This window comes from Natrix helvetica, assembly GCF_964273705.1.
Source record: "Natrix helvetica genome assembly, chromosome: 12".
NCBI classification, from domain to species: Eukaryota; Metazoa; Chordata; class Lepidosauria; order Squamata; family Natricidae; genus Natrix; species Natrix helvetica.
Genome location: NC_138556.1, coordinates 9,332,051 through 9,355,781, shown reverse-complemented (window position 1 = coordinate 9,355,781; position 23,731 = coordinate 9,332,051). Strand labels below are relative to the sequence as shown.

Genomic DNA, 23,731 nt, shown 5'->3' with positions numbered 1-23,731 from the left:
TCCGTTGGCTTCGCTTCCAACGGCTCAGGCTGGCTGGCTGGCGGCGGGCGGGCCGAAGGCAGGATGCCCGCAGCAGCAGCAGCAGAGCAGCAGCAGCCCGTCCTCTTTGCTGCAGCATCCCTGGTAACGCAGCTCCGAGGCGGGCAGCAGAGAGGAACGCCCGCTTGTCCGGGATCCCGGGACGCAGCTCCACTCCCGCACGGGGGAGGCCGCCAGCCCGGTCTCCACCCTCCCCCTCCCCCTCCCCCGTTCCCGGCTGGCTGCGGCCGCCTTAAGAGGTCGAGGCTCCACCCACCGGCGGGCTAAGGCATTCACTCTCGCCGGACTGGCAAAGCGGGGTCTCGAGCGCTCCCGGTAGCCCGCGGACTCCCTTGCCACCGCCGCCGCCATGCGCTCTTGGCAAACCTACCTGCTCCTGCTGGCGGCGCTGCCGGCTTCCCTGCCGGCCAGGCGCTCCCGGAGCGTCTACTACACCAACCATTGGGCCGTGCGGGTGTTGGGGGGCCCCGGGGAAGCGGACCGGCTGGCTTCGGCTTACGGTTATCTAAACCTCGGGCAGGTGAGGCGCGCAACTTTCGCGGGGCTGCAAGTCCAGGGAGGGAGGGAGGGAGGGAGAAAGAGAGGGGTCGTGGGAAGGGGTGGAGGGTCGATGGGAGAGATCACCCCCTCACCTGGTTTCCTTCCCCCTAACCTGGTTTCCTTCCCTCTTAACCTGGTTTCTCTCCCCTAACGTGGTTTCTTTCCCCCTAACGTGGTTTCCTTCCCCTTAACCTGGTTTCTCTCCCCCTAACGTGGTCTCCTTTCCCTTAACCTGGTTTCTCTCCCCCTAACCTGGTTTCCTTCCCCTCATAACCTGGTTCCCCCCCCCACTTTTTCGCAATTGCTCCGCGCGCTGCGCTCCCGCAAGAACTTTCCCACTTGCGTTCTCTCCCGCGACCCCCCTCTTCTCCTGTGAAAGAGGCGACGAGCGGAGTGGAAACCGGGGGAAGAGCAGTGGAAACCGTCCCGATCCGATTTGGAGGCGAAAGAACGAGATCCTTGGTCGATCGGAACGGGAGGCTGAAGGCATGGTTCTCCTTCCTTGCAAGGGAGAACCAGATCGCTTGTCCGGGCTGATATTTTTTTTTAACCCCCACTTTTCTTTGCTAAGTCTGGCGAGGTTAAAACCTGGGCGCGGGGTGTGATCCTGACCGCCAAGTCGACTCGGGGAGGTCCAGCCGCTGCATCAGCCGGGGCCGCTTCCTTTCTGAGCAGGCACGGAGATGGAGGGCGACAGGTTGGGCTTTAATCCCGACCCTCCCCAACGTGCGTCCCCATTGTCCGCTCGATGCCCCATTGATTGCAAGCCGGCGGTGCCTGTTGCCTGCTGCAAGCCAGAAGGACTCTCTCTCCGACTGGATGGGTGCCTGGAAGAAATTGATAGCAGATGTTTCTTTGGGTGGAAGCCCAGCGCCTCCTACCCATCCTGTGCCCGCTGGAGGGGGCATTTTAGCTTAGGAAAACATTGATCATCCTATTCAGCTTGCTTGACTTTTCAAACTAGGGCCGGATCCTTTTCGGCTTTGGAACATTTATTTGGTTTGTCAAACATGTAAAAGACAACAGGCATAAGTATAAACATAAATATGAACACAGTAAATGGGTACGAATAAATGGAGTCAGTAGGACAGGGAGGGTAGGCATGCTGAAGCATTTATGTATGCCCTTACCGTACTCTTGGGAATGGGGTGAGGTCAACAGTAGATACGTTAAAATTATGGGGGTTGGGGATGTAACAAAGGAGTCTGGTAGAGCATTCCAGGCATTGGCCACTCTGTTGCTGAAGTCGTATTTTCTGCAATCGAGTTTGGAGCGGTTTACCTTGAGTTTATATCTGTTGTTTGCTCACATATTATTGTGGTTGAAGCTGAAGTAGTTGTTGACAGGTAGGGCGTTGTAGCAGATAATTTTGTGTACTACGCTTAGGTCAGACCTTGTGTTGTATTGATAATGCTAGACAGGTGTAAGATTGACAGTTCTCCATTTCTGCCTGAATGCCTTGGACCAAAGACCCCTTTCCAGACTGGCCAAATGCCACCTTGAGATTTTCTAGTTGAGCGCGTTGCCATCTTGAGAGTTGGACCTGCGCGCCTCTATCTGTTCCAGCACAAGCAGATTCTTGGCTTGAAGAAGAGATGCTGAGGTTTTGGAACCCACCTCCTCTACGGCCAAACTTAGATTATGTCTCAGGTTGTTTCTTAGATGGATGTTACATTCTTCTTTGAGGTTTGAAGGAGGACTCTGCTGTCTTTGGAGATTCTCAACCATCCAGGTCATGCCTGTCCCAAAAGTGCTTTTCCAAAAGATAACTGGACATTCTTGGTGTGTGTGTGTATTTTTCCCTGTTTGAAAAAGTTTTGCTTCTCATCCAAGAAGCTCCTTCAGTTCTGAGTTAGAACTGAGTTAGAACTGAAGAAGTAGAGTTAGAACTGAAGAAGCTTCTTGGGCGAGAAGTGAAATGTTTTCAAAGAAATAAAAACCCCAAGAAAGTCTAGTTGTCTTTTGAAAAAGCACCTTTGGGAGGGCTCTGTTGGTTTTTAGGAACGATGACAGTGTCTACTATTCTCTACTTTGGCTAAACTATCCCCAGTTCCTACTACACATACACCCCACCCCACACCCATCCACCTCCTTGGCTGAATTTGGGGCTCTTCCAATAGATCCCCCCCCCCGACTCCCTACATCTCTAAGCTTTTTTTCCTGACCATTCTTCCTCCCCTTGGCTCAGGGCCAATTAACTTCTAATCTTCAACCTCAACTTTTTGCAGAGGACTTTTGTGTCCAAGGGACTAGGAGTCGAGATTTGCAAATGGGAGAGGACACAAAAGGTAATTACTTAGCTAGAACACGACAGCTGAAAGGAAAAGGCGGAAAAAAGGGGGGAGGGAAATAACCCAGGAAAAAATAAACCAGAGACGTATTCCAGAGGGGATGGCTTGTTGGAAATGAATCAATATTTAATTTTTGTCCAGCAAAACATGCCCTTATCAATTTAATACCATTTATAAAGCCATTTATATATTTCTTCCCAGCTGCAATATGTATAAGATTAATTGATTTCTCTGTGGGTGTCTTTATTTATTTATTTTGGGAGAGTTGGGGCAGAAGCAAATGAACAAAAGGGGAAGGCTATGAAATGTCTGCAAATTGGGAACTTTCGAGGTTCTTTACGGTATGGTATTTTATCCCCCTTTGGCAGATTTATCAGATTTTAATAGTGTCCCTTTTACTCCATCTCATTTAGGAGTTAAAGAGGATCCTTTAGGTTAGGTTAGGCTGTTAATACAAATGTACAGCTACTGGCTGCATTCATGCTGAAACCCAAACATATATTAGCTGAGCGTGTTTTGTAGAATCAATCCATGCAATTATGGTATACTATGGGCTAAGGGACGCGGTGTCTCAGTGGCCAAGACGCTGAGCTTGTCGATCAGAAAGATTGGCAGTTCGAATCCCTAGCACCTCATAACAGAGTGAGCTTCTGTTACTTGTCCCAGCTTCTGCCAACCTAGCAGTTCAAAAAGACGTAAAAATAGGGGAAATAAAAAAAATAGGTGCCATTTTTGGTGGGAAGGGAACAGCATTCCGTGCACCTTTGGCGTTTAATCATGCTGGCCACATGACCACCGAGACGTCTTCAGACAGTGCTGCAGTTCAGCAGTTCAAATCTCAGTGGCTCAAGGTTGACTCAGACTTCCATCCTTCTGAGATGGGTAAAATGAGGACCCGAATTGTTGGGGACAATATGCTGACTCTGTAAACTGCTTAGAGAGGGCTGTAAAAGCACGATGAAGCGGTATAGAAGTCTAAGTGCTATTGCTATGGTCAGTGGCTGGAATCAGGTGTAACATTAAGCCTTAAGATAGCTTGTTTGTAGTTTAGCCATTTTGATTTATGGTTTATCACAGGGGGAGAACCCAAATGTTTTAGTATTCATTGCAGATTTTAGAACAATGGGAGTCCAGTCCAGCTAACTTCACCGGGTTAAAGTTTCTTGATTTATTTAACGGGCAGTGTGTAATTGGAGGTCATTTATTTTCATTTCTTGCAGTGCAGCTTTATTCCATGTTCTGAACCAGCATCCATCTTGTTGACTTTTTTCTTCTTCTGGAGATCATCTCCAGGTTCTCTTTGGGAATGGGGACAGTAAAGTTGCAGTTATGTTGACCTAGCATGTGCAAAAAAAGAATTTAGAAGATTGAGTTATTTTATCAAGGACACTGATACATTATCAGGGGTTATGATGTACATGATTTCCCCACATGATTAGGAGGCCAGAAAAGAAGGGAACGTTCTTAGCAAATATCTAAGCCTGTGATGATGAACCTATGGCATGCGGGCACACCAGACGTCACCCACCCCACCTCCACCCCGCATGTACGTGTGCATCCCACTGGCCAGCGGGTCTCTGCCATGCATGTGGGAGGGTGTGCATGCATGCATGGGGGGTGCTCACATTGCATTTTGAGGCCTCGTGCAATGCCCCGTGCCCCATTTTGGGCCTGGAAAGCCTCCTGCACCAACCTGGAAGCCAAAAATGGGCAAGGGGTGGGTGGGGCACATGCACAGGGAGCGTGGGGGATCATGCACACATGCATGGGGGGCGTGGCGTGCAGGGGGGGTCATGCACACATTGCATTATGGGTGTGGCTTTCAGCACGTGGCAGCAAAAAGGTTAGCCATCACTGATCTAAGCAATCAATTCACGTTTGAAGTATCCTTCAAACCATAATGCCATGCAGTTTTCCACCTGGAGCCCTTGCTGTTGTCTGGGAGGGGATTAAGTGCCTTGGATTTAAATGGGACCTTTGGCTGCACTGCAAATCCTTGGACCAATAGTAATTACAGGAGGTGCTTCTTCTTCTAATTGTAGAAAATTCTCTCCCGTGTAAGAGAGAGAGAGAGAGTGAGTTCTTACATAGTCCATAAGGCACAACATGAAAGCAAAACCAATGGTTGCAAAAAACAAGTAGAGAGCAGCTGCTCAGAAGGGGGCCAGGTTCTCTCCAATGTGGGGCGGAAGAAGAAAAAAAGATATGCCACAGATGTTAAATACTTTTCTGCTTTTTCTTAAAACACTGCAGTTGGTTATGGCTTCCCACTTTCTTAAAAAAACAACAACCCATCTTTACCAGACGTTTGGGTGGAAGGTTGTCTGAATGGTACAATTCTCTCCTTGGGCTGAAAATTGACATTTTATCTACGGGTGTCAATGGACTGCAGTTCAGATTGGCCAAAACTCAGAAAAAGCTTGTCCATTCTTGGCTTAAAAAAAAACCCTCTTTCCAGCGTTTCTTTTGAGTTTTCATTACGACGACCTCTGCTGAACTTTGATTCTCCCAGGATGTCCTGCGGTCTCTCTTTTTTTTTTATCCCTGCGTTCTTCAGCTGCAAAGAAGGTTTTGATTTTTTTTAAAAAAACCTTTTCATATTGCTTTCTGTGCGAGCTCAGGACTGTTTCTTGGTTCACTGCTTCTCTCTCTCTCTCTCTCTCTCTCTCTCTCTCTCTCTCTCTCTCTCTCTCTCTCTCTCTCTCTCTCTCATCAATTTGTCTGGGTGCTAACAGGACCGGTGATAAATTCTGACTTAAATTCTAGATTCCTATTTATTTATTTAATTTATTTTGTCATGCATGTATAAGGTAACAGCTATGTGTAAACAGGATTATGAATACAGGAAATGGGGACAAATAAATGGGGACAGTAGGATGGTAGGCCCTTTGGTGCGCTGGAGGCAAGTTGTTCCACTGATTGATTGTTCTGACTGTCAGGAAATTTCTCCTCAGTTCTACGTTGCTTCACTCCTAGATTAGTTTCCACCCGTTGCTTCTTGTTCTACCCTCAGGTGCTTTGGAGAATAGTTTGACTCCCTCTTCTTTGAGGTAACCCCTGAGATATTGGAACACTGCTATCATGTCACCCCTAGTCCTTCTTTTCACTAAACTAGACATAGACTAGAAGTTCCTGCAACCGTTCTTCATATGTTTTAGCCTCCAGTTCCCTAATCATCTTTGTTGCTCTTCTCTGCACTCTTTCTAGAGTCTCCACATCTTTTTTACATTGTGGTGACCAAAACTGAATGCAGTATTCCAAGTGTGGCCTTACCAAGGGCTTATAAAGTGGTACACTTCATGTGATCTTGATTCTATCCCTCTGTTGATGCAGCCTAGAACTGTGTTGGCTTTTTTGGCAGCTGCTGCACACTGCTGGCTCATATTTAAATGGTTGTCCACTAGGACTCCAAGATCCCTCTCACAGTTAGTACTATTGAGCAAGGTACCACCTATTCTGTACCTGTGCATTTTTCTTGCCTAAATGTAGGACCTTACTTTTTTACCATTGAATTTCATTTTGTTAGATAGTGCCCAATGTTCATGTTTGTCAAGATCCTTCTGTATCTTAAGCCTGTCTTCTGGAGTGTTGGCTATTCCTGCCAGCTTGGTGTCATCTGCAAATTTGATGAGTTACCCATTTATCCCCTCATCCAAGTCATTGATGAAGATGTTGAAGAGTACTGGGCCCAAAACAGAGCCTTGGGGGACTCCACTGCATACTTCCTGCCATGTAGATGCAGTTCCATTGAGGACTACACGTTGAGTGCGGTTGGTCAGCCAGTTACGAATCCATCTGGTGGTGATGCTGTCTAACCCACATTTTTCTACTTTATCTAGTAGTAGGTTATGGTCTACCTCAGCGCTGGCGAACCTTTTTTGGCTCGCGTGCCACAAGTGGGGGGAGTGCGGGGGGGGTCGTGTGCGGGCGTGCCGCACCCATAATGCAACGTGCAATCCCCCAGTGTGCATGCACGCAGAGAAACCCCCCCCCCCCATTTTTACATGCTTTTTTCGCCCTCCCCAGGCTCCAGAGGCTTTCGGGGCGCTTAAAACCACCCTCCGAGCAAACCGGAAGTGATTTCCGGGTTGCTCGGAGGGTCGTTTTAAGCGCTCCGAAGGCATCAGGGAAGCCTCCGGATGGTCCCTGAAGCCTCCAGGGGGGCGGGGGAGGCTCTTTTCGTCCTCCCCAGGCTCCTATAAAGCCTCTGGAGCCTGGGGAAGGCAAAAAATAGCTTTTAAAAAGGTGAACTCAGCTGGCCAGCGCGCGCATGCACGCTGGCCAGCTGACAGGGCAGTGCCTCGTGTGCCCTGACAAATGGCTCCGCGTGCCACTTGTGGCATACGTGCCATAGGTTCGCCATCACTGGTCTACCTTATCAAAAGCCTTACTGAAGTCCAAGTAAACTATATTGACGGCATTCCTCTGGTCCAGAGAGTAGATGCTGCCAGCAATGTAAGGGAGAATTGACATCGCAGCTAGAGGATGATGAGGGTTGGAGGACCACCGACACAACAGAGTTTGCACAATCCCTTGCGATTAGCTAGTTTGTAGCTCTGCACATTGTGTGAAGCCAGGAAATTGGAATAACTCCGTTTTGGTTAAGCTGTTGAGTGTTGTGTGGTTGCAGCAATAAATCAGGCTAAGATTGTAGAGAACCAGTGTTGAAATATCATTAGCAAAGAAAGACATAACAGTTATCTGGGGCAGTTCTCTGTCATTCTCACTAACTTCTTGGATGTGTTTGCGTGGGATAATGTATAAAACCATTGTTAATTTATGCTTTAGTGTGTTGTACAAGCCAGAAAGTTACTCAGAAAAACATGTAACTAACCATTGGCAAGTGTGCTCAAAGCCCGCAGTGATTGGCTTCTAAAACAATGATTCTTAAAAGTGTCTCCTATTTTCAAATTTGCTCTTGGTTTTCGTTTAACTCTGGCATTGTTACTTTTCTTTTGACTTTTTGATTTTTAAAAACTAAGCCAGTTTATATCTGATTATTACCTGCACTGGAGGCAACCAGAAAATACCAGGGCTGTCAACTCATCTGGGAAGTTAAGAAAACAAAACAATAGGAAGGAAGGTACTTTGGCCACCTAATGAGAAGGAAGGACTCACTGGAGAAGAGCCTAATGCTGGGAACGATTGAGGGCAAAAGAAGAATGGGATGACAGAGAATGAGGTGGCTGGATGGAGTCACCGAAGCAGTAGGCGTGAGCTTAAATAGGTGCCAGAGGATGGTAGAGGACAGGAAGGCCTGGAGGAATGTGGTCGAGGGGGTCACGATGGGTTGGACACGACTTCCCAACTAACAACAACAATCATTATCAAGGAAATGATATAAATCTGTTCATGAATCTAGAAGGACTCAAGTTCAACTAAAAGAAGACTTTACTTTAGATCTTTACTTCCCCCCTGCCTTGATATTGCAAAATTAAAGGGGAGAAATATGAATAAGTCTTCGGACGCAAATATAGCCTGCCCATAATTGTAGGGAACAAGCAGCACGGTGGTTAGGTTAGGAAACCATGAATGTTGCTTGGCGCTCTGTCCAAGGAGATACAGGATGGACGCACAATATCGAATCTCAGCATTGCTGTTGTCATGGCTGTTGCCACAAAGAAGGGGGGGAGGGGGTTCAACCTATTTTCCAAAGCACCCGAAGGCAGGAGAAGAAGCAATGTGTGTAAACTAAACAAGGAGAGAAGCAGCCTAGAACTAAAGGAGATATTTCCTGCCAGTCAGAACAATTAACCAGTGGGACGGGTTGCCTTCAGAGGTTTTGGGTGCTCTTCCATCACTGGAGCTTTTAAAGAAGAGATTGGATAGCCATCTGTCCAATATGGTATCGGGCAGGGGTCAGGCTTTTTCATCCCTCTGCTGTGGCTCCCTGTCACCAGTCGGCACCACAATATCGAGAGGCGCTTTCAGTTGGGGGAGGGGGGGAAAGCAGGGCATGCCAGGGAGAAACTCTATGGCAAGGGGTGGGTTTTTTTCCGGTCAGCTCCACAATTGATAGGTTAGGACAGGTAGAGGAAAAAGGATGCCGTGCTAGGAGGACACTCTATGGTGGGGAAACCGGACTTCCAGTCAACTCCAGAATTGAACGGGGGGCTTCCGGTTAGGACTTTTGTGTCTCTTTGAGTGTTTAAGGTTGCTGACCCCTGGTGTAAGGTCTCCTGCTTGTATAGGAGGTTGGACTAGAAGTCCTCCAAGGTCCCTTTCAACTGTTATTCTGTTTTTCTCTGATGTTCCTTGGTGGCTGGCTTCCTGGAACTGAACCCTTAAGCTTTCACCTCTTCTTAATTGATGCTGAGCAGGTGCCACCCAGAGTCTTCTGCCTTTACTGTTCCTGCGGAATTAATTGGTGGAATTGTACAACTTTCACGATGATCCTTCTCTCTATGACGCCATTTGAGTTGAGCCACCTCAACTGGGATGCATCATGTCCAATTGCAGGAAAGAGTGATAGATGACTCCCTCAGCCTTCTGGCAGGGAGCATATATTTGAGTGGGGTTGGCACAGGTCCCCCATTTCCATGGAACGGAGCAGCCTGTACCCTTCCATGTGCACAACAGGGGTGGTGTTAAACAGAGCAAATATTTCTTCCATTGTAGACGTAAACAGCCTCAGCACAGCCCCACTGATTTGGTGGCTTGGGGGCATTGAAACATGGTTTGTAGACAAAGGCAAAAGAATTGAACTTTGGTACATCTTAGGAAGCCAAAACAATCTTGAGTAACCCCATTGATGCTATCTGTCCTGGTTATTATTATTATTTTTTTGCAAATGAATATTGGCATGGCCAATTGATTACATGGCTGATTATATTAGCTGGTCTTTTGGAAGAACGTGGTTGGAAATTTGGAGTAGTGCCCCCTTTCTTATTGTTGCCTGTCTTCAGAGTGGACTAGAAGTATTAGCTAGGATACTACAAGCAGCAAAAAAATCTTGTTGCTCTGGGATGAGGTTGGTATTCATGATGATATTTATATCTTGCCTTTGGTTTTGTATCAAGGTGGCTCAGTGGCTAAGACGCTGAGCTTGTTGATTAGAAGATCGACAGTTCAGCGGTTCAAATCCCTACCGCCGGGTAACAGAGTCCGCTCCCATTACTTGTCCCAGCTTGTGCCAACCTAGCAGTTTGAAAGCATGTAAAAATGCAGGTAGAAGAATAGGAACCACCTTTGGTGGGAAGGTAACAGCGTTCTCTGTGCCTTCGGCATTTAGTCATGCCGGCCACATGACCACGGAGACGTCTTCGGACGTCTTTGGCTTTGAAACGGAGATGAGCACCGCCCCCTAGAGCTGGAAATGAGTAGCATACTTGTGCAGGGGAACCTTTCCCTTTCCCTTAGCATACACAATATTCTTCCCATTTTCCCCACAATAACGTTCTTGGGAGGGGGGCTGACCTGAGAGAGAGAGAGTCATTGGACCAAGGGAGGTCTCGAATTCATGGTCTTCTGGTTCCTAATTAGGGTTCCTGACTATGCTAGTGAATGTTGGGACAGGTGTTCATTTGTTGAGTGATTGGACTCACCTTGGAGAAGGGAATAAGCTCTACACTGACCTGTCTTGACTCAATAGATACAGTGAACCACAATTCCCAAATCATTGGCCATGCTGGCTACGGATAATGAGTTAAGGTATGGCATCTTTGGAAGGCAGCAATGGAGAAAACCGGATAACCTATTCAAAAAAAGAGAAGATAACTGGAATCATGCAGCTTGCTCAGCCAGATTTCGTCAAGATGGGCTCCATAAACTTGGACTTTAACTTCCAAAATTCCATTTCAAACATATCCATTGCTGTGAATCCGGGTACTTAAAATTGTACGTTTGGAGACTGCCTAGACCAGGGGTATCAAACTCAATTTCATTGAGTGGAGCATCAGGGCTGTGTTGAACTCGGGGGGCTGGGTGGACATAGCAGACTGAGTGGGTGTGGCCAACTGGGTGGGCATGGCCAGCTTGATGCCATTCCCCAAAGTGCTAGCATGTTTCTTCCCATTGGGTAGACCGGGCCGAAGCTATGTTGGCCTGATCTTTCCTCTTTGCACTGGGAAACCAGGACGGCCCCTGGGCCCGATCCAACCACATTGCCGGCTGGATGTTCCCCACGGGCCTTGAGTTTAACACCCCTGGCCTAGGCTAAACAAGCCTAAGTTGCAACATGACTTTTTTTTTTAATCCTGATTTGTGTCATAAGTGTTTCGACCTAGGCTTTCCCAAAAAGTACGAAGCAGAGTCCTGGTCCTGACAAAACCCCTTTTATTAATCGAATGTGAATTCCTCTCTTTCACATTCAGCAAAGACCTGGTAAACAGTCTTTCAAAGGTGAAGTTATGACCACAGACTTTATCTAGCTTGGAAAGCTGCTTTGTAAATATTTTCCAAACAGTGCTGTGCAAGGAAAGACTGGGCACAGAGTCGCTGAGATTCACGGACAGATCTTCACACTTCTGAAACGAACTAATGAACGAACGAATTGTTTCCTGCAAAAGCCCACTCCCCTTCGCTCCTCTTTTATTTCCTATGGGAGGGGCCAATTACTGTCCACCTGTGGCTTTACTCCCAAGTCGACCCTGATTTCTCAGCTGTTTCTGACTGCATGCACACATTGGGAACAGGCTCCAGCTGTTCCTCTGTCTCACTGCTATCTAGCTCTGAAGGCAGCTGAGAACTGTCAGATGGCCCTGGCCCCATCTCTGCCTTCGACGCACCACCCTCGTCCAAGCCTTCCGCAGCCTCCAAGACTGGCCCATGCTCCTCCCCAACCTCCTCACTGTCTGACTCTGCTGCCAGCTCTTCTGGCCACTGACGGGCCACAACAATAAGCCTCACAGCTTGGGTTCACATGCCATTATAGGCTCAAACCAATCACATCAAAACCGTTCCAAGCTCATTTGTAAAAGGAAAGCTTGCAGCATGCTCACTCCGCAGCCCTTTGGCAATATAGTTTTCAAAGGACTGTTTAATGAGATGACTTGGAAATGTTTTATTGGGCACTTGAAAACTCCTGCCAGATTAGATAGGCCTGGGCTAAATGGGCTATTAGTTAGACTAACAACCAGCTGAAGTTATTGAAAACAATTGGTGTGGCGGGTAGGGAGGAAAGATTCCAAGCAGAGTTTGGAAATAATTCCAGCTGGGTTTCTCACATACTTTTCCTCCAATGTTGTAGAAAACCTTCCTTGAATTAGTTCTTCATCTGTTTGTTAAAATAAGGTCCTGTTGCAGACATCTGCGCCTGAAAGAAACTCTGTTTCTATGATGCTGTGTCTTTTTCTTTGGCCTTCAAATTTTTTACCCTCCTCTTCGGGCCTCTCCAGCTGCTTATTTTCTGGCCCTTTATCCCCCCCCTCCCCATTTGTTAGTGATGCATTTTCATTCTTGCATTTAGAACTTAGCAGTGACAAATACAGAGAACCACAGACATATCTCTTTGCGGGTGGTAGGGAATTGGGAACGCTTCCCTTTGCCTTGATTGTTTATGAATTTAATTTATACTAAAAAAAACCAAGACCCCGGGGATTGCAGATTAGAACTAGATTTAGAGTTTAGAACTAAATGAACATAATAAAGACCGGAAAATGTAAACTCTATCAGCAGGGGATCAGGAAGGTAATACCGCAGAAATAAATTGCTAACAAAACGGACAAGGGAAGAAGCATTTAAAAGAAAAGGAAAAAAACTGGCTTATGTGGGTTGTATGTACACACAAATAGTAATATATGTTGGGTTATAAAAAAAAAGATAACTCATTCCTGATGTCAAGCTAGAGAGGGATTTACTGATACATGCCTACACTCAGATTTTCCATAACATTATAAAGCATGAAGCCCACCCTGCGCGAAGCAAAAACAGGTTATGTCGATTACAGCAGCAGGGCCATCTCACAGAACTTCTAACACTGATCCCTGTGACCTTGGATTGTGGTGGACATGACTTGCTTCAACCTGCTGGGACAACTTGGGAAAGGGAGAGGTGTTTCTTGTCTACTGAAACATAGGAGCAAGCCGGAAATGCAAAGGAGCAAAAGGATCGTGAACCAGTCTACAACTGGGGTTACAAGGCTGGGCTGCTGCAGAAGGAACTTCCCAGGAAGGTTGAGAAAGAAACTGCCTTCCACTGTGACCAATAGCCGACTCTTTATTGACCATTCTTTTAAAATGCTTTGCTACTGTTGGAAGAAATGTCCATTTGGGTTCAGTTCCAAGTGGGGAAAAAGACACTGGAAATATGGAGACTGCTTGGAAAGATGGTTTAATGGTGGGCAGGATCACATCAGCAATAGAATAGTAAATGTGTGGAACACCCTACCCAATCGTGTTATTAGTTTCGCTAACCCCCCATACTTTTTACCTTAAGCTGTCTACTGTGGACCTTACACATTTCTTAAGAGGTCCCTAAGGGAGCGTGCATAAGCACACCAGCGTGCCTACCGTCCCTGTCCTACTGACCCATTGTAAGTGTTTATGGCTGTGTTTTGCTTATTTTCATCCATTCATTTGTACCATTTTAATGTGTTTTTCCGACTTGTTTCCTTGTACTTGTTGACAAATTAAAATAAATAAATAAATGAAGTAAAATAAATAAACATGGCTTGAGCTCCTGAACAGGATCATATGGCTTGAGCTCCTGAGCAGAAAAGGGCCAAGATGCTGAGAGAGCCCGAGTTTTATATCCTCTGTTGGGCCCCACCTCTCTATTTCCTGTTCCTATGTAAGAAATGTATTCTTTATTGGTTGTCAGATTCCCAGTAGGTGGGAAGTCTTAGCTAACTGTCTAAGGTGTCCTGAGACCCAAGCTTGTTTGCCTTGCTGGCTGATGTAATCTTCCCATGTGCCATGTGGTGAGTTTCTATTTGCTAGATGGGTCCTCCTCAAGGAAGTAGATCTTTGTTATATAGAATAGACTGGCTCAGGCCTTAATGGCCCATTGACAAAGGGGCGGGGGATGAGCTCCGGCTTCCCTTTTAGGGGGAAATATTCTGCCCTTTTAATATTTCCTAAAATATTTCATTTTCTAGTAGAGGGATGGGTTTTAACTTCCTACACTACTAAGACTAAACCTTCTTTCCATCTCAGATTAAAATAGAAGATGCACATTACTTGGCTGGATGGTTGTGTGGTTAGCTAGTTTTTTGGCTTAATTTAGTCTTAAGCCAACCGCTTAAGCTGCTTGCTATCAATTTTGATTCTGCCCAATTGTTGTTGTTTTTTCCGGAGGAGATGTAAATATGTAATTTTACAGATTCCCGGATACAGTTTGTGGCAGCCCCGTGCAACTGGCTATGGCGAAAAGACTGTGAGTTGTGTGGTGCCCATTCATCGTTTTAGACATTTTAAAACAACAACAACACAAATCTGGTTCCCTTAATATACTGCTGTATTTGGAATTGAAAGCTCATAGATTGCTGAGCAGGATATGGGGGAAAAAATCAATCAAAAGCTCACATCCTACAAAGCAGATGGGAGTAGAGATGGTAGAACTAACAAGGAGAAGTTTCTGAGATCTAAAAAGTCAGTGAATTAAAAACACTGGGGAGCTAATTTAACCAGAAGTGCTTGAACATCCATTGGGGTCTTCTAGGACTTTGGAGAGTTTCATTGACTGCCCACAGAACCCCAGACAAACATGGTTTTACGTAAAAGTTCTCATTGTTTCTGGCCCGCCAACAGAACTAGCAGCAGATTCAGACAGTGAGGAGGTTGGAGAGAAACATGGGCCAGTCCTGGAGTCTGGGGAAGGCTTTGACGAGGGCTCTGTGTTTGAGGCAGAGATGAGGCCAGGGCCATCTGACAGTTATCCGCTTCCTTCGGAGTCGGAGATCAGTGGGGCAGAAGAACAACTGGAACCTGTTCCTAATGTGCGAATGCACAGAGCTGCAAGGAGAAGGGAACAGCTAAGGAACAAGGGTCGACTCAGGAGTAAAGCCACAGTGGATGGTGAATGGCCCCTCCCATAGGGAATAAAAGAGGAGCGTAAGGAGAGTGGAGTTTGCAGGAGACAATTAGTTCAATTCATTAGGGTGAAGATCTGTTCCTGACTTCTTGCCAAGTATTGTCTGCTACAGAGTGGCGTTTGGAAGATATCAGCCTGGCAGCTCTCCAAGCCTGATAAAGGTCTGTAGTTCTGAAATCTCTTGAAAGACTGTCAGCTGGGACTTTGCTGGAGAGGAGTTCACTTTAATCTAAATAAAAGGGGCTTTTTATCAGGATGAGGTGTTGGCTTCGTGCTTTTGGGAAGCCTAGGTCAGAACAAATTTCCTATCAAAAGGCAAACTTAGGGCCAGGGGCCATTTGCATGCAATCATGAGGTTGTGACCAGGTGATCTCCAGGTGTTCTGTTTGCTCTTAGGGTGCTAACTCTGAATAATTCAGGTCTCCGATGCTTGATGGTCCTAGGTGGGACATTCCTCCAAACAAAAATTTCTTCTGTGCAAGGCTTAAGAGATGCTCACGCTGTGCTCTTCTTTACACTAACCGCGGATTTTCAAAGCACATTACAATGGGGACACCATTTTCCCCATCTATTTTTTGAATGTGGGTTAGACGTAAGGCTTGTAACCCTTTCTAAACACCTCTTTGTTGCTCTGGAAGGAATTGACCCAGTTGTTCAAGCTGAAAGTGTGCTTTTCCTAGTGGAAACAGCTGATGTGGCAGCTGATTCAGCCCAGGTTGAAGCAGAAAATGCCCAGGATTAAAGCTCTCCCACCTAGCTAGCTTGACTTTAATTGAACTTTTTTTTTTAAAACGCATTTTTCAGATTCTTGCAACGTACTGAATTACAGGCCAACCATCTTCTGTAGTTTAGAACCGCACGACGTGTTAAGGTTAAAATGTGGTTGGTTGGTTTACGGTTCAGTTGCATGAATGGAGGCATTGACATTTTGTTTTCCATAATTCATTTGGGGTTGGGGGGTTTTCTTTTTTGCTTTTTAAGAGTGTGCTAGACACTATTCTGCAGGCTAAATATAGATGTGTATTTCTCTGCTTATTTATAACCTTTACCTCCTGGGAAGGGAGCAGCAGCTAAGCAAGAATCAAACTTGCTTCTGGCACTCTTCTGAATGGTCTGGGAGGGTTCCAATTATATTCTGTCTGCACTTTTTTTTTTTAAAAGGACATACTCCAAACTTAGAAAGAACTTTGACGGAGAAACAAAGTGCTGCTTTTAAATTACACATGGACCCTTACAAAACAAATGGGAAAAAAAAAACACTCCCCCACTCCTTCAGCCAAATTGGAGTGTATACAGTGGTGAGATTCAGCCACTTCGCGTAGGTTCAGTAGAACCAGTAGTAAGCTACCTTTTTGTGCAGTTCGGCGAACCGGCTGAATAGCGTGCCTCCCTACGCCTGGCCCCACCCCACCCTTCCCCTCCCAGCCATTCCTCGCTTCGCTGCCTGGCCACTCACTCGGCCACTCGCCCAGCTGGGTGGCAGGGCCAGTGGCTGGGAGGGGAGGGGTGAGGCATGGCTGGGCATGGCGAGGAGAGGCTGGGCAAGACGAAGTGCCCCTCAACGCGAGTGATGTTGAGTTGGTCATGCCCACCCAGTCACATGACCACCTAGACACTCCTACCCAGCTGGTCATTAGGGTAGAGAACTGGTGGTTAAATTATTTGAATCCCATCATTGTATATGTTAGGATTTACATGCTGCACAAAATTGAAATGTGTTGGGCAGATGTAACCCACTGCCATTTATTCACTAAACCGTGGTTAAAACAAATATATCTGAGCTGATATGTTGGATTCCAATTCTTCTTATTACTAGCATTCCAACATCTCATTATCCATAAGGGAGCGACAATCAGTTTCTCATTCAGGTATTAGTGGAATTGAACTGCTTCAGAAATAGAATGCAATTTTGTTAGCTTAATCCCCTCGATTGCACCAAATTAACTGAGAAAGAGAGGATGTGTGGTCCAAAACATCTGGAAGATACCAGGCGGGTAATGACTAGGGTCGTGTGTAGGAATTGGAAGCAAGCGAGAGCATAGAACATAGCGTAATAGAGTTGGAAGGGATCTTAGAGGTCTTCTAGTCTAACCTCCTGCTAGAACAGGGGAACCTATACGATTTCAGACAAATATTGTCCAGTCTGTTCTTGAAAGCCTCCAATGATGGAGCACCCAACAACATCTGAAGGTAAGCTATTCCATTGGTTGATTGCTTTCACTGTTAGGGAATTTCTACTTAGTTCTAGATTGCTTCTCTCCTTGGTTAGTTTCCAACCATTGTTTTTGGTCTTGCCTTTTGGTGCTTTGGAAAATCGTTTATCCCCCTCCTCTTTGTGGGAGCCCTTCAAATATTGGAACATTGCTATCATGTCTCCCTTAGTCCCCTAAAGATGTGTGCATATGTGTGTTAAAGTGTTTCCCTAACTGCCTTTGTCCCAGGATGTTATAAACCTCAACATGACTGTGTCTGCCCATTGTGTGCTAACTTGGTTTGCTTTAGGTTTTGCTTAGCATGCTATAGGAAGTGACTACGAAACCTTGGTTTGGGGTTTAGTGTGTTGTAGGAACTCATTTGTGATTTATAATGGCTAAATAAATGGTACCTTCATGCATTATGTAATTATCTACCTTCTTCTGCCCACTGGAGTATATGAAGGTGAAACCTGTTGTGACATATACATTCATTATCAACACATGAAAGGTCTGTTTTCCTTTTGTCGGAATGCTGTGTTTATTCCAACCCTGATTTATGCAGAAACCAGTGTCCCGTCATAGAGACTCAGTGACTTTAGGCTAGTCACTCTCTTTCAGTGGTGGTGCAGAAAAAAATGGGAAGAAGGATTTCTAGGGTTGCTGCCTTGAGCTTCCAGGAAAGGCAGGACATAAATCTGGCAAATAAATAAATCATAAGAGTTCTATAATGCAGTCCGATACACCTTCAATCAAATTAAAGGTTCATGGTTTTCAGTGAGACCTATTTCCTGGGGAAATGTGTATAACACTGCAGTTTGAGTGGATCTGTACAATTAGGAAGCCTTCTCTTAGGGTCCTCGAAGAACTTCACGGATTTGGTAAGATTTCTAACTTGATCAACACTGGGGTCTTGTCCAGAGGTGATATTCAGCTGATTCGGACTAGTTCACCAGAACCGGTAGTAGAAATCTCAGTGGGCTTGCCCACCTACCATCCTTTTATGCCATCCTTGTATGCCATCCTTTTAAGCACAGTTTTGAGGCCAGGCGTATGCGTGGAAGGTGCATGGGAGAGTAAAGGGCATGCACGGAAGGCCAGGCACATGTGTGGAAGGCGCCCATGTGCCTGCTACATGCGCCAGTGGTGGGATTCAAATTTCTCCATTTGCTCCTGATCAGCTGGGATTCGGGAGGCAGAGAATAGATGGGGGCAGGGCCAGTCAGTTCTCTGAACTACTCAAATTTCCACTACCAGTTCTCTAGAACTGGTCAGAACCTGCTGAATACCATCTCTGACACATCAAACTGCCAGGAGTTTGATCCTGACCGGCTCAAGGTTGACCCAGCCTTCCATCCTTCCGAGGTGGGTAAAATGAGGACCCAGATTGTTGGGGGCAAGAGGCTTAGAGAAGGTTGAAAAGCACTGTAAAGCGGTATATAAGTCTAAGTGCTTTTACTAGTGCTAGTGCACAATCCAAGTGGTGGATTGATTGCTTATTTCAGCCCATTTTCTTGGAATAGGTGTGCATATCCTTGCAGCACCAGCAAAACAATTATGGTCTTTAGCTTCTTCTCAGGTGGGTGCTCCTGCTAGGAGAAAGACCATTTTTCTGAGCATTTTGATTCCACAGTCTTGCCTGCTTTATAATGTTGGTAGCCATTTTCCAGCCGAAGTAGATTGTGTTGCCAGAACAGAGCAGAGGAACAACAAAGGTTAACTTTGTTGTCTCGAGCGTGGAATTACCTTTTTTTTTCCATTTCAGTTGGCTCGTTCTTCTAGTAAGAGGCTAAACTGTTCCATATATCTATTCACGTAAGCCTTTAACCAGAAGATTAGACAGATGGACCGTGCACCTCTCTATCTTGGTTCCAGAGGGACTCAGTTCTAGACAATCCAAGGAGATTAACTTAAAAGCGGTAGCAGAACTGATCTGTTGAAGCTCTGCAAATGTGAATGTGCAGTCAAGCTGGGGCAGGTAATCCTGCCTGTGGGACAGTAGCTCCCATAGACAAAATAGATCATTCTCCGGAGTTCCTTGGCGATTGAAAAAGTAGGCCATTAGAAATACTTCCGAACAAAACGTTGGCTTTTAGCGATTTGACATGAGATGCTTCTGTCAATACCTCTGGATTCGATGTGACTCACAGAGATTCTTGAGCTACAAACCCACATTTTAAGTATTCTCAATGCTCAACACCAAAGTTTAAACAACTAATATGTGGCAAGCACATGCTGTTGGAAAAGCTCAACTTTAGATGAAGGGGCTTCTCATGAATGAAGGCATGAAGATGATGGAGCATCTCTTGGCAGTGTTGGGGCCCGTCAGTGGCCAGCAGAACTGGCAGCAGATTCGGACAGTGAGGAGGTTGAGGAGGAACATGGGCCAGTCCTGGAGCCTGGGGAAGGCTCTGATGAGGGCTCTGTGTCGGAGGCAGAGAGGGGGCCAGGGCCATCTGGTAGTTATTTGCTGCCTCCGGAGTCTGACATCCGTGAGGGAGAAGAACAACGGGAGCCTGTTCCCAGTGTGCGCATGCACAGAGCTGCCAGAAGGCAAGAATAACTAAGAGAACAGAGTCGACTTGGGAGTAAGGCTTGGAGATGATTGGCCCCTTCCATATAAAAGAGGAGCGTATGGGACATGAGCTGTTGCAGGAAGCAATTAGTTCATCTGGTCAGTTCAAACTTTGAAAAGTTCTGTTTGACTCTGTGATAAGTTTGGCCTTGCTCTGCATTTGGCAATTAGGTCTCGGGCAGCATTCCCAGGGAGATAAGGTGGATTTTTATCAACATTCCCCTGAAAGACACTGGCAACTCCAGCAGACAACTGTTGGAACTTTCACAGACTGTTTGTGGAAAAATAGGGACCACCTTTGGTGGGAAGGTAGCAGAGTTCCATCTGCCTTTGGCATTTAGTCATGCTGACCACATGACCACGGACACATGTTCGGACAGTGCTGGCTCTTCAGCACCACCTAGCACATATGTGCAAGAGGAACCTTTACCTTTTAACGGGAATGCAATTAGATTTCTATTACTCTCTTTAAATCTTTATGATGGCTGCCAGGATATTATAGGTACAGTTTTATATTTTTCTCCGTGTAGGAATTAAATCTCATTGTACATATTTTATTTTATGATCCTTTTACCAAATAAATATTTCAGTTCAAATTCCTGTCACCTAAGATACATTAAATTAATATTACCATAGGTACCTTTTTTAAAAAAAAAGTTGACTAAATAGAAGTCTAATAATCATGCTTAATCTATGTGGTGCCTAGGAGTCAAAAATAAGTAGATGGCATACAATCAATCAATTAAGCTTAATCAGGTCTTTCATTATTTAAAGGTAGCTTCTCCTAATTAGGAAAATATCCTGCTAAATGTATTGGGGATTCGTGTCACCTGTGTTCACACAACCCCTTAATCTGGTGTTCTTCACTTATATCAATTTTCTTAGTTTGCACAAGAGATTGAATCATTAACTAACCAAGCATGTTGGACTGAAGCTAATTAAGCTTGTCAGTAACCAAGCCAAAAATATCTGTGAATTATCTATTAAGTCTTCACCTGATCTGGCTAAGGCTGTTGAGTGATCACAAGCGTCTTAAATGTTCCTGATTTAAAATGGCGGACCCTCATGGTTATGACATTTGGCTTGGATTTGGTCTCTCCCCCCCCCCCATTCTTTTATTTTGGGTGCCAAAAATTCAAAGTATTAAAGTTCAAGATGAGCTGAGAGGTCATGTTCTAATGCTGCTCCAACTTTGCTAGAAGCGTTTCCACTCCAAGTTTAATGTTCTAATCTGAACATCTTAAGGCTTTTAGCTCAAAATATTGGGATGGCATTGGAACATAGCGTAGGAGATGGGAATGGTGGGTTTCAAATTTAACTCCAAATGGGACACTTCAAGCTTAAATGTTTTCGCATTATAATGTACAGAACACTGAGAATTTGAGAAGATGAAATACTATGTTCCAACTTGACGGCCACTTTCCAACTTCACCAGAAAGTGTTCCAGGGCTGAAGCAATTCTAGAAATGTTCCAAGCTCAAAACGGACCCCTTTCAAATTCAGTTTAAAACTGGAAACAATGCTGGTTGAAGCTTGAAACATTTCTGGAAAAGCTGGAACAGCACTGGAATTCACCCAGTGTCACCCTTCCTGGATAGACCAGACAGGAAACACAACCCAATGAGCTAATTAATTCTATTTTATTGTAAGGCTACATTAACAGAATTTTGCAAGTCTGAAAGGACTTGCAAGTACTGCTATCTCTTTCACAGGTCGAAAAGCTGGTGTGAGCTCCCTTCCCGGCCTCTTTCTCTACTCATTGGGCATCTGTGGGTTATGCCCTCTCTTATCGGACCGTTCCCTAAAAAGCATTTCTTTGCTCTGTTTCTCAAGGTCTCTCTCACGAACCCGCTACATCCAATGAGGTCAAATCAGCTTGTTTTTGCATGGCTAATTGTGCAGACCAGTAGTTCTCAACCTTTTCTTCACCATCACGAACCCCTTTTAAATACATTTTGTGGACCATGGCCACTGACCATGGCCATCAACCCTGGGGTGAAATTCAGCAGGTTCTGACAGGTTCTAGAGAACCGGTAGTGGAAACTTTGAATAGATCAGAGAAGCAGCCAATACTACCTCTGACTGGTTCCAGTGTGGGGAGGGAATGGAGATTTTGCAATATCCTTCCCCCAGGAATGGGGATTTTGCAGTATCCTTCCCCCAGGAATGGGGAGGGAATGGGGATTTTGCAGTATCCTTCCCCCAGAAATGGGGGGGCGGGAATGAAGATTTTGCAGTATCCTTCCCCCAAGAGTGGAGAGGGAATGGAGATTTTGCAGTATCCTTCCCCAGGAATGGGGAGGGAATGGAGATTTTGCAGTATCCTTCCCCCAGGAATGGGAAGGGAATGGGGATTTTGCAGCATCCTTCCCCCAGGAATGGAGAGGGAATGGAGATTTTGCAATATCCTTCCTCCAGGAGTGGGGTAGGAATGGGGATTTTGCAGTATCCTTCCCCCAGGAATGGAGAGGGAATGGAGATTTTGCAATATCCTTCCTCCAGGAGTGGGGTAGGAATGCGGATTTTGCAGTATCCTTCCCCCAGGAATGGGGAGGGAATGGGGATTTTGCAGTATCCTTCCCCCAGGAATGGGGAGGGAATGGGGATTTTGCAGTATCCTTCCCCCAGGAATGGGAAGAGAATGGGGATTTTGCAGCATCCTTCCCCCAGGAATGGAGAGGGAATGGAGATTTTGCAGTATCCTTCCCCCAGGAATGGAGAGGGAATGGAGATTTTGCAATATCCTTCCTCCAGGAGTGGGGTAGGAATGGGGATTTTGCAGTATCCTTTCCCCAGGAATGGAGAGGGAATGGAGATTTTGCCATATCCTTCCCCCAGGAATGGGGATTTTGCAGTATCCTTCCCCCAGGAATGGGAAGGGAATGGGGATTTTGCAGCATCCTTCCCCCAGGAATGGAGAGGGAATGGAGATTTTGCAATATCCTTCCTCCAGGAGTGGGGTAGGAATGGGGATTTTGCAGTATCCTTCCCCCAGGAATGGAGAGGGAATGGAGATTTTGCAATATCCTTCCTCCAGGAGTGGGGTAGGAATGCGGATTTTGCAGTATCCTTCCCCCAGGAATGGGGAGGGAATGGGGATTTTGCAGTATCCTTCCCCCAGGAATGGGGAGGGAATGGGGATTTTGCAGTATCCTTCCCCCAGGAATGGGAAGAGAATGGGGATTTTGCAGCATCCTTCCCCCAGGAATGGAGAGGGAATGGAGATTTTGCAGTATCCTTCCCCCAGGAATGGAGAGGGAATGGAGATTTTGCAATATCCTTCCTCCAGGAGTGGGGTAGGAATGGGGATTTTGCAGTATCCTTTCCCCAGGAATGGAGAGGGAATGGAGATTTTGCAATATCCTTCCTCCAGGAGTGGGGTAGGAATGCGGATTTTGCAGTATCCTTCCCCCAGGAATGGGGAGGGAATGGGGATTTTGCAGTTTCCTTCCCTCAGGAATGGGGAGGGAATGGGGATTTTGCAGTATCCTTCCCCTGCCACGCCCACAGAACCGGTAGTAAAGAAAATTGAATTTCACCACTGCATCAACTCCCCTAGACAACTCAAGATGTAAAGGCGTAACCATTTGCAGACCCCCTGTAATGACATGGTCCACGCATCACAGGCTGAGAGCCAGGAGAATTAAAAAGCTCACAAATTTCTTTGTGTTGCTCCTGTTAAGAACAACATCATTTTCACCTAACGTGCATTCCCACCCACCGGCATGGCTGTTTGTCCCTGCTGTCTGTTAATTCTTCGGGAAGGTCATGATGCTGAGAAAGGCCAATTTAAGACAACAGAAAATATTCCCATTTCAATCTATTCTGTACCTCCTCGATACACTAATGAAAGTGAACACCTGAATGGATCAGTTTCCTGACTTCTTTCTCTGCATTGATCATTCTAGGTTGGGAGCTTGGAAGACTATTATCATTTCCATCACAGCAAGACCATTAAAAGATCAACGTTCAGCAGCAGAGGTCCACACAGCTTCCTCAGAATGGATCCCAAGGTATGTGTGTCCACTACCAATATCAGCTATCACAAAGACCATCACCAAGGTTTGGACCCCAGGTTCCAAAATGAAATCCAAGTAACAAACAAAACAAAACAAAAAATCTTT

The 23,731-nt window shown here is 45.9% G+C and overlaps 1 protein-coding gene across 1 annotated transcript in view; it reads left to right on the top strand.

Annotated features, from left to right (window-relative positions):
• Positions 1–312: 312 nt before the first annotated feature.
• Positions 313–23,731, top strand: part of PCSK6 (proprotein convertase subtilisin/kexin type 6) — a 116,218-nt gene continuing 92,799 nt past the window's right edge. Inside the window, exons 1-2 of the mRNA XM_081964814.1 lie at positions 313–559; positions 23,516–23,620. Coding sequence (XP_081820940.1) covers positions 389–559; positions 23,516–23,620 — 276 coding nt within the window. The 5' untranslated portion in view covers positions 313–388. The remainder of the gene's footprint in view (positions 560–23,515; positions 23,621–23,731) is intronic.